Source organism: Hylobates moloch, unplaced genomic scaffold (genome assembly GCF_009828535.3).
Source record: "Hylobates moloch isolate HMO894 unplaced genomic scaffold, HMol_V3 SCAFFOLD_15, whole genome shotgun sequence".
NCBI lineage: Eukaryota > Metazoa > Chordata > Mammalia > Primates > Hylobatidae > Hylobates > Hylobates moloch.
The window spans coordinates 95,293,298-95,304,043 of NW_026652290.1; the positions used below are offsets into that span (position 1 = coordinate 95,293,298).

The following is a 10,746-nucleotide window of genomic DNA, read 5'->3' on the forward strand; positions in this document are numbered from 1 at the left end:
TCGATCTCCTGACCTCGTGATCCGCCCGCCTCGGCCTCCCAAAGTGCTGGGATTACAAGCGTGAGCCACCACGCCCGGCCTGTATCTTTAGTAGAGACGGGGCTTCACCATGTTGGCCAGCTTGGTCTCAAACTCCTGACCTCGTGATCTGCCCGCCTCGGCCTCCCAAAGTGCTGGGATTACAGGCGTGAGCAAGTGCGCCGGCCTATTTTTATTTTTTTTGAGATGGAGTCTCGCTATGTCACCCAGGCTGGAGTATAGCAGTGCTATCTCGGCTCACTGCAACCTCCGCCTCCCGGATTCAAGCGATTCTCTTGCCTCAGCCTCCTAAGTGGCTGGGATTACAAGCACCTGTCACCACGCCCAGCTAATTTTTGGAATTTTTTTTTTTTTTTTTTTTTTTAAGCAGAGACGGGGTTTTGCCATGTTGGCCAGGATGGCCTCGAACTTCTGACCTCAGGTGATCCACCCGCCTCAGCCTCCCACAGTGCTGGGATTACAGGCATGAGCCACCATGTCCAGCCGAAAGTCCTCATTTAAATCTTAAGCTCATCTCAAAAAGTACCTTCACAGCCGCATTCTAGAGTAGCATTTGATCAAGTATTCAGGTAACCGCAGCCTGGCCACACGGACACATACGATTAACCACAACATCGACCTATTCTGAGGTTCTTAATTTAATCCTGTCTGCAAAATCCCTTCTGCAGGGGAAGGGAACATTGACAGGTTCCAGGGATTCCAATCTGAATGGGTTGGGGGGGGCTGGCGTCCAGCTGACCACACCTAGGAAGTGGGGTGCTGTTGTTAACACCTCCCTTTCTTGGAAGCAGGGCCCAGATGGGTGGAGAGACTTGCCTTAGGTTACCCTGTGGAGCTCGACAGCACCGAGCAGGTCCCACACGCAAAGGGCCCCAGATGGCCTGGCCTTCTCTGTGGGCCTCTGCCATCTGTGGTCTGGCTCTGGGGTGACCCACCACCCTGAATGTCCCTGGAAAATGGAGAGGAGCTATTCCCTCTAACCTGGCTCTATGGCACAGTGTGGTGCAGGGGGAGGTGTTGGGTTGGGCAGGGCTCTCGTTGCTGTGTGACCTCAGAGATGTGGATGTCCCTCTCTGGTCAGTGTCTCTCCCCTGGAGGGAGGGCACTGTGATGAGTTGCATGACAGAGATGTGGGCATAGCAGGGGCCCCAGGAGGCCTCAGCGAGGAGACGCCAGTGAGAACACAGGGTTCAAGGCAGCTCCTCTGGCCGCCCAGGACTCACGCCACTGCACTCCAGCCTGGGTGACAGAGTGTGACCCAGTCTACCAAAAAATGTATATATTTGGGTCCAATATAATGTATTATACTTTAAAATGTATATGTTTAGAGCTCCGGATAGCAGAGCCTCCCAGGGCGCCCTTGGCTGTGCTGACTTTGTGCCTCCAGGGCACTTGGCATCACCTCATTTAATCCTTACATGCCCCCTCTGCGAGAAGCTCGCTACCTACATTTAGTAGATGAGGCATTGGAGGCACAGAGAAGCTGAGTGACTAGCACAGGGACACACAGCAACACAGCGTGCTGGCTTCATGACAGCACCATCATCCACTGTGTCTCTCACCCACCACGGCCACTTCCACCGTAGACCCCAGGATGGAACATTATACCCACGGTGTGGCCTCTGACATTTCTACAGTTACAGCCCCAGGCAGGGCTGAAACTCGGAAACACTGAGCCCGTTTCCGCCCTTCTGTGGACGTGGAAACTTACAGGATGCGTCTTCCACCGGGCTGCCAAGCAATTCCACCCCCGTCTCTTCTGGGAGCGGCCTGCAGACCCATCCAGGAACGGGCATCAGTCGCCGGGCACCAGAGATTCAGGCAGAGGACAGTGGAGTGGCCCAGACAGGTCCAGCCAGGCGAGTCAGACAAGAACAAAAACAAAACACATTTAGTTCCAGAGAATCACTGGACCTAAATATATACATTTTTTTTGGAGACAGAGCCTCACTCTGTCGCCCAGGCTGGAGTGCAGTAGCGTGATCATGGCTCACTGCAGCCTCAACCTCCTGGGCTCAAGAGATCCTCCTGCCTCAGCCTCCTGAGTAGCTGGGACTACAGGTGCACACCACCACGGCTGGCTAATTTTTGTAGTTTTTTGTAGCGATGGGGTCTCACTATGTTGCCCAGGCTGCTCTTGAACTCCTGGGCTCAAGCCATCTTCCCACCTTGGGCTCCCAAAATGTTGGGATTACGGGCGTAAGCCACCAAAAGTGCACTTTTTTCTTTTCTTTTTTTCTTTTGAGACAGAGTCTCACTCTGTCGCCCAGGCTGAATGGAGCACAGTGGCGCGATCTTGGCTCACTGCAACCTCCGCCTCCCGGGTTCAAGCCATTCTTCTGCCTCAGCCTCCCAAGTAGCTGGGACTACAGGTACCCGCTACCGCGCCCGGCTAATTTTTGTATTTCCGTCTCAAAAAATAAATAAATAAATAAATAAATAAATAATAAAATTTTTTGTAGAGACAGGGTCTGACTATGGTGCCTAGGCTGCTCTTGAACTTCACGCTTCAAGCAATTCTTCTGCCTCAGCCTCCTAAAGTGCTGAGATTACAGGTGTGAGCTGCCACACCTGGTTAATTTTTTGGGTTTTTTGTTTGTTTGTTTTTGTTTTTCAGACACAGGGTCTTGCCGTGTTGCCCAGACTGGTCTCGAACTCCTGGGCTCAAGCAATCCTCCTACCTCATCCTCTCGAGTAGCTGGGACTACTAGCACACACTACTATGTCCAGCTAATTTTTTTTTTTTTTTTTTGAGACAGAGTCTCACTCTGTTGTCCAGGCTGGAGTGCAGTGGCACAATCTCGGCTCACTGCAAGCTCTGCCTCCCGGGTTCATGCCATTCTTGTGCCTCAGCCTCCTGAGTAGCTGGGACTGCAGGCTCACACTGCCACGCCCGGCTGATTTTTTGTATTTTTAGTAGAGATGGGGTTTCACCATGTTGGCCAGGATGGTCTCGATCTCCTGACCTCGTGATCTGCCCGCTTCAGCCTCCTAAAGTGCTGGGATTACAGGTGTGAGCCACCGTGCCCGGCCGCCCAGCTAATTTTTATATTTTTCTGCAGATGGGGTCTTGCAGGCTGGTCTTGAACTCCTGGGCTCAAGTGATCCTCCCGCCTGGGCCTCCCAAAACGCTGGGATTACAGGAGTGAGCCACTGTGCCTGGCTGGAAGCGACTTTTAAGCGTAGACTTGTAAGCATGATGTTGGCGTCCTGCAGAGACCAGGCAAGAGCGCTCCGGATGGAAGGCACTGCAGAGGCCCAGGCTCTGGGACTGGAATAAGCTTGCCAAGTTCAAGGGCAGATCAGAAAGCAGACTCAGGGTGCCTGGTGCAGAGGGAGCAGTGGGGGAGGAGGGAGTGGTTGGAGGATGGAGGGGAGGGAGGGAGAGCCAGGGAGAGGCAGTGCCGCGGGGATGAGATGAGGTCCTGAGGCTGAGCCGCCAACTGCAGTGGATGTTCAGGAAAGGTTTAAGATCATGCGGAACTGGAGAAGCCGACCTGGCAGGGCTCCAGGCTCCCTGAAGGAGGACCCCCTGCTGCGGAACATGGGTGGAGCAAGCTCTCCCCGCCTGTTCAGGGAGATGCTGTTTCCAAGGTCAGGTGAGATCCTGTTACTACTGCAGGCTCCAGGAGAACCGCAGACTCTCCAGACCTGGAGGCCCCCTCCACGGCCCTGGGCTAGGCTATAATACATCCACTTAGCCCTCTGCAGAGTCGCCTCTCAAAGTCCGTGATGGGCAACCCAGGTAAAAAGTGGGGGTCCTGGCCGGGCGCAGTGGCTCACACCTGTAATCCCAGCACTTTGGGAGGCCGAGGCAGGCGGATCATGAGGTGAAGCAATCGAGACCAGCCTGGCCAACATGGTGAAACCCTGTCTCTACTAAAAATACTAAAATTAGCCAGGCATGATTGCACGTGCCTGTGGTCCCAGCTACTCGGGAGGCTGAGGCAGGAGAATCGCTTGAACCCAGGAGGCAGAGGTTGCAGTGAGCTGAGATTGTGCCACTGCACTCCAGCCTGGGTGACAGAGCAAGACTCCATCTCAAAAAAAAAAAAAAAAAAAAAAAAGTGGGGGTCCCTCCACATGCAAGATGCAGAGTGTGGCCTCGTCCTACTGAGGTGGGTTGGATCGTGTTCCCCCAAAAGAGATAAGTTTAAGTCCCAGTGCCTGGTGACACGCACGCCCCAGTAGACACACAACCCAGTATACTCAACCTGATGCAATGAGTGGTCCCAGATCGGGTCTTGGACCTGGGGTTTGGGGCAGGGGCATTAGCTAAATAGGGACATGGGACATTATTGGGACAATTGAGGGTAAATTTTTTTTTGAGACAGAGTCTTGCTGTGTTGCCCAGGCTAGAGTGCAGCAGCACAGTCTCGGCTCACTGCAACTTCTGCCTCCTGGGTTGAAGCGATTCTCCTGCCTCAGCCTCCCCAGTAGCTGGGATTACAGGTGCCTGCCACCACACCCAGTTGACTTTTGTATTTTTAGTAGAGACAGGGTTTCACCATGTTGGCCGAGGCCGGTCTCGAGCTCCCGACCTCAGGTGATCCACCTGCCTCGGCCTCCCAAAGTGCTGGGATTACAGATGTGAGTCACCGCACCCAGCCCTGAGGGCTGACTTTGATATAAAAGGAACAAAATGTTAACAATTGTATAATCCTACTAAAGGTATGCAGATATTCTTTATATCATTCTTGTAATTTTTTTCCAAGTTTGCAAGTATATCAAAATAGGCCAGGCACAGTGGCTCATGCCTGTAATCCCAGCATTTTGGGAGGCCGAGGTGGGAGGATCATTTGAACCCAGGAGTTTGAGACCAACCTGGGCAACACAGTGAGACCCCGTCTCTACAGAAAATAAAACATAGCTGGGTGTGGTGGCATATGCCTGTGGTCCCTGGTATTCAGGAGGCTGCAGTGGGAGGATCGCCTCAGCCTGGGACGTGGAGGCTGTAGTAAGCTATGATTGCACCACTGCACTCCAGCATGGGTGACAGAGCAAGACCACGTCTGGAAAAAAAAAAAAATTAAAAAGTTACAAGCAGCCGGGCATGGTGGCTCACGCCTGTAATCCCAGCACTTTGGGAAGCTGAGGTGGGTGGATCACTTGAGGTCAGGAGTTCGAGACCAGCCTGACCAATATGGTGAAACCCCATCTCTGCTAAAAATACAAAAATTAGCTGGGTGTGGTGGTGGGCGCCTGTAAACTCAGCTACTTGGGAGGCTGAGGCAGGAGAATTGCTTGAACCTGGGAAGCAGAGGTTGCAGCGAGCCGAGGCCACGTCATTGCACTCCAGCCTGGGCGTTGCAGTGAGACTCTGTCTCAAATAAATAAATAAATAAATAAATAAATAAATAAATAAATAACCCCCCCCCCCCCAAAAAAAACCCAAAACAAACAAAGAAAAAGTTACAAGCAAGCAAACAAAATTGGCAGCCACTCAGCTGTGAGGGGAAGAGAGTAGAGAGAGCTATGGGGCAGCTCACCCTGCACCTGACCTTCCTTGGCTAGGATGCCCTGGGTAAGCTCCTCCCCCAAGTCCTCAGTTTCCCCACGCAGCCTTCCTCAGTCCCTCAACCTGCTTCCACTGAGCCCAGGGCCTTTGCACATGCTGTCCTGTCTGCTTGGAATGCAGGGCCTCTACCCCCACTTCCTTCCCCGGCTCATCCCTCCTCACCCTTCACAGCCGGGAATCACAGCTCCCCTTCCCTCCCTGGCCTGGTCAGAAGTGCCATGAACCCAGCTGCCATCTTGTATTGGGTTGTGAGGCTATAAGGGACTGGTATACAGTTGGCGCATAGCATCAGAATGAATGAATGGAGAAATTGAGGCAACAAACAATCTCTGGGCTGCCTTCAGCTCTAGCTCCGTAGTAGGCTGCAGAAGGGTGAGAGTGAAGGAAAATGCTAGAAGGAGCCCAGGCGCGGCGGCTCACGCCTGTAATCCCAGCACTTTGGGAGGCCGAGGCAGGTGAATCACTTGAGGTTAGGAGTTCGAAACCAGCCTGGCCAACATAGTGAAACCCTGTCTCTAACGAAAATACAAAAATGAGCCAAGCATGGTGGTGCATACCTGTAATCCCAGCTACTTGGGAGGCTGAGGCAAGAGAATTGCTTGAAAGCGGGAAGTGGAGGTGGCAGTGAGCTGAGATTGCACCATTGCACTCCAGCCTGGGTGATAGAGTGAGACTCTGTCTCCAAAAAAAAAAAAAAGTGCTAGAAGGGCAGAGGCCATGCAGGGCCTCTGTCTGACATCCTTAGGGGAAGTACAAAGACCACTTCTGCAGTCCCCAAGGGAGGAGATGGCTGGGCTGGAAGAAATAGAATTGTGAGCTGTTTTGCACCAGACAGAGGTGGTTATGTGTGGCTGCAGCTGGACCTGCACCAAGGAGCTGACTCAGTTCTTCCAGAGATGAGGAAGACAGAGGCCTCGTGGAGGAAGTGTCCTGTTGGCAAAGGGGTAGCTCGTGGGGCCCAGGCTGGCACAGCGAGGCCACTGTCCCGCAAACACAAAGCTGCTGCAGCGGGTGGGCCAGCAGCCTTGCAGCTGTAAGAAATCCACCAGAAACACCCCCTCCTCCCGCTCCCGCTGGCCTCGCCCCTTCCAGAACCGGCCTCCAGCTTGCATTTGCAGGTGCGCTTGGCCTTGGTTTTTGTCTCAAGAAGGCTTGGGTGAGACGAGAGCTTTTAAAATTATCGGGGGAGGCCGGGTGTGGTGGCTCGTGCCTGTAATCCCAGCACTTTTGAGAGACAGAGGCAGGCGGATCACTTCAGGTTGGGAGTCCGAGACCAGCCTGGCCAACATGGTGAAACTCCGTCTCTACCAAAAATACAAAAATTAGCTGGGTGTGGTGGTGTGTGCCTGTAATCCCAGCTACTCGGGAGGTTGAGGTGGGAGAATTGCTTGAACCCAGGAGGTGGAGGTTGCAGTGAGCCAAGCTCGAACCACTGCACTCCAGCTTAGGTGACAGAGCGAGACTTTGTCTCAAAAAAAAATTATCAGTGGAGCCGGGCCCAATGGCTCACGCCTGTAGTCCCAGCACTTTGGGAGGCCGAGGTGGGCAGATCACCTGAGGTTGAGAGTTCGAGACCACCCTGGCCAACATGGAGAAACCTTGTCTCTACTAAAAATACAAAAATGAGCTGGGCGTGGTGGCGGATGCCTGTAATCCAGCTACTTGGGAGGCTGAAGCAGGAGAATCACTTGAACCCAGGAGGCAGAGGTTGCAGTGAGCTAAGATCGCGCCACTGCACTCCAGCCTGGGTGACAGAGCGAGAGTCTGTCTCAAAAAAAAAGAAAGAAAAAAAAATCAGTAGGGGGAAAGGGAGCTAAGCAAATAATACTAATAACACTGGAGATGATTATTTATTTGTGCTGCCTTCGCCATTTGCACAGCCCGTCTCGGCTGTTTCATCGAAATTTCACGACCACCTGGTGCGCGAGAGATTATTGTCCTATTTTACAGATCAGAAAACAGAAGCACTGAGATGCCCAAAGAGGTAGCCCAGGTGGCAGAGCAAACCTGCTGGGGAATTGGGATTTGAACCATGGGCGTCTGATTCCAAAGCTTATGCGCCTTTGTTTATGCTGTGCTGCTTGAAATGACATTATTTTAAATCTTTTATTATTTTTCTTAGAGATGCAGTCTTGCTCTGTTGTCCAGGCTGGAGGGCAGTGGTGTGATCATAGTGCACTGCTGTGATCTCCCAGATCCAAACAATCCTCCTGCATCAGCCTCCTGAGTAGCTGGAACTACAGGTGCACACCAGCATACCTGACTAATTTTTTTTATTTTTTATTTTTTATTTATCTATTTCGAGACGGAGTCTCACTCTGTCGCCCAGGCTGGAGTTCAGTGGTGCGATCTTGGCTCACTGCAAACTCCGCCTCCCGCGTTCAAGCGATTCTCCTGCCTCAGCTTCCCGACTAGCTGGTATTACAGGCATGGGCCACCACGCCCGGCTAATTTTGTATTTTTAGTAGAGACGGAGTTTCTCCTTGTTGGTCAGGCTGGTCTTGAACTCCTGACCTCAGGTCATCTGCCCACGTTGGCTTCCCAAAGTGCTGGGATTATAGGTGTGAGCCACCAGGCCCAGCCAGTTTTTGTTTGTTTTTTGTTTTTTTAAGAGACGAGGTCTTGCCATGTTTCCCAGGCTAATCTCAAACTCTTGGGCTCAAGCGATCCTCCTGCCTTGGCCTCCCAAAGAGCTGGGATTACAGACATCAGCCTCCACTCCCAGCCGTGATTCTCTGATTCTCGGCTATTCTGAGAACAGGGATCTCTTGCTACAAAGAAACACAGACAGGTGCATGGGCCTTAGACGCCTGGCAATGACTGGATTCAGGAGAGGGCTGACGTTCTTGAATATCAAGATGCCGTCTTCAGCAGTCCTCCTTCTGCCTGGACATGAACGGGAAGGAAGCTCTCGGCCTCCCACACCAGCCTGACTCATTTTGAAGGAGACTGATTGCTTCAAGGCATTCTTCTGTATCTCCTGCAAACCCCATTCTCTTTTAAGTTCGTTCTTTTGGCCTCGTTCTGCCCTCCGGAACCGTCTCAGATTGAGATTTCTCTGGAACTGGATTCTGTTTTTTCGAGACAGTCTCACTCACTCCACTGCCCAGGCCGGAGTACAGTGGCACAGTCTTAGCTCACTGCAACCTCCGCCTCCCCAGTTCAAGCAGTTCTCCTGCCTCAGCCTCCTGAGTAGCTGGGATTACAGGTGCTCGCCACCACACGCGACTACTTTTTGTATTTTTAGTAGCAGTGGGGTTTCACCATGTTGTCCAGGCTGGCCTCGAACTCCTGACCTCAAGTGATTTGCCTGCCTCGGCCTCCCAAACTGCTGGGACTGCAGACGTGAGCCACTGTGCACGGCCTGGAGATTCTTTTCAAATTCTCTTTTTCAGGTGGAACACACCTGGTCTTTTGGACTGAACCTCACCCAATAGTTTCTATAACTGACCCTTGGGCATTGTGTCCGGGGAAAGGATGAATTCCTGGCTCTGAAAGGGAAGAGAGATGAGCAGCTATCTCTAGCCAGCAAATCAGAGTCACACATCTCAATAGCAAATTTGCACAGCTTCCTTACCATGTAGTATTTTTTTTTTTTTTTAGATGGAGTCTCGCACTGTCACCCGGGCTGGAGTGCAGTGGTGCATCTCGGCTCACTGCAACCTCTGCCTCGCGGGTTCAAGTGATTCTCCTGCCTCAGCCTCCCGAGTACCTGGGATTACAGGCGTGAACCACCATGCCCAGCTAATTTTTTTTTTTTTAATTTTTAGTAGAGACAAGATTTCACTATGTTGGCCAGGCTGGTCTCAAATTCCTGACCTTGTGATCTGCCCACCTTGGCCTCCCAAAGTGCTGGGATTACAGGCCTGAGCCACTGCGACCGGCCTTTTTTTTTTTTTTCTTTTTAAATAGAGACAGGTGGCTGGGCGCGATGGCTCACGCCTGTAATCCCAGCATTTTGGGAGGCCAAGATGGGTGGATCACGAGGTCAGACGATCGAGACCATCCTGGCTAACACGGTGAAATCCCATCTCTACTAAAAATACAAAAAATTAGCCAGGCATGGTGGCGGGCGCCTGTAGTCCCAGCTACTCGGGAGGCTGAGGCAGGAGAATGGGGTGAACCCAGGAGGTGGAGCTTGCAGCAAGCAGAGATCGCACCACTGCACTCCAGCCTGGGCAACAGAGCGAGATTCTGTCTCAAAAAAAAAAAAATAAATAAATAAAATAAAATAAAATAAAATAAATAAATAGAGACAGGGTCTCGCTCTGTCATGCAGACTGGAGTGCAGTGCTGCAACCATAGCTCGCTGCAACCTCTGCCTTCTGGGCTCAAGCTATCCTCCCGCCTCAGCCTGCCAAGTAGCGGAGACTGCAGGTGCACACCACCATGCCCAGCTAATTTTATTTTTTTTAGTAGAAATGGGGTCTCACTATCTTGCCCAGGCTGGTTTCGAACTCTTGAGCTCAGTCAATCCCCCCAGCCTGAGCCTCTGTAAGTGCTGGGATCATAGGCGTGAGCCACCGTGCCCAGCCCCTGTGATTTCTTATTCTGACCAGTGATCAGCACCTGTCACCCAATATTTGTTAAGCGCCGACTGTATGCCAGGCACTATCCTTAGGTTGGGATACAGCAATGAGCTAAACAAAGACCCCTGCTCTTGTGCGGCTCTGTGTGGTGGGGAGACAGAGTGTAGACAAGATGTCCCTGCAAAACGTTCAGCATAGGGGCCGGGTGCCGTGGTTCTCGCCTGGAATCACAGCACTTTGGGAGTTCAAGACCAGCCGGGCCAACATGGTGAAACCCGGTCTTTACTAAAAATACAAAAATCAGCCAGGCGTGGTGGTGGGTACCTGTAATCCCAGCTACTCGGGGGGATGAGGAAGGAGAATCACTTGAACCCAGGAGGTGGAGGTTGCAGTGACCCAAGATCATGCCGCTGCACTTCAGCCTGTGGGACTGAGACTCAAAAAAAAAAAAAGTGTTCAGCATATCAGGGGAGGTAAGTGTGTCCTAAAGGCTGCTAATAAATCACCATGGTGCCTTAGCCTCCCGAGTAGCTGGAATTATAGGCGCGTGCCACCATGCCAGCTAATTTTATTTTATTTTATTTTTTTTGAGACGGAGTCTCGCTTTGTTGCCCAGGCTGGAGTGCAGTGGCGCAATCTCGGCTCACTGCAAGCTCTGCC

At 52.1% G+C, this 10,746-nt stretch overlaps 1 protein-coding gene across 1 annotated transcript in view; it reads right to left on the reverse strand.

The window, feature by feature from the left end:
• ATCAY (ATCAY kinesin light chain interacting caytaxin) overlaps window positions 1-10,746 on the reverse strand; it is a 46,343-nt gene that overhangs the window by 29,604 nt on the left and 5,993 nt on the right. Inside the window, exon 3 of the mRNA XM_032177916.2 lies at window positions 1,751-1,809. Coding sequence (XP_032033807.1) covers window positions 1,751-1,809 — 59 coding nt within the window. The remainder of the gene's footprint in view (window positions 1-1,750; window positions 1,810-10,746) is intronic.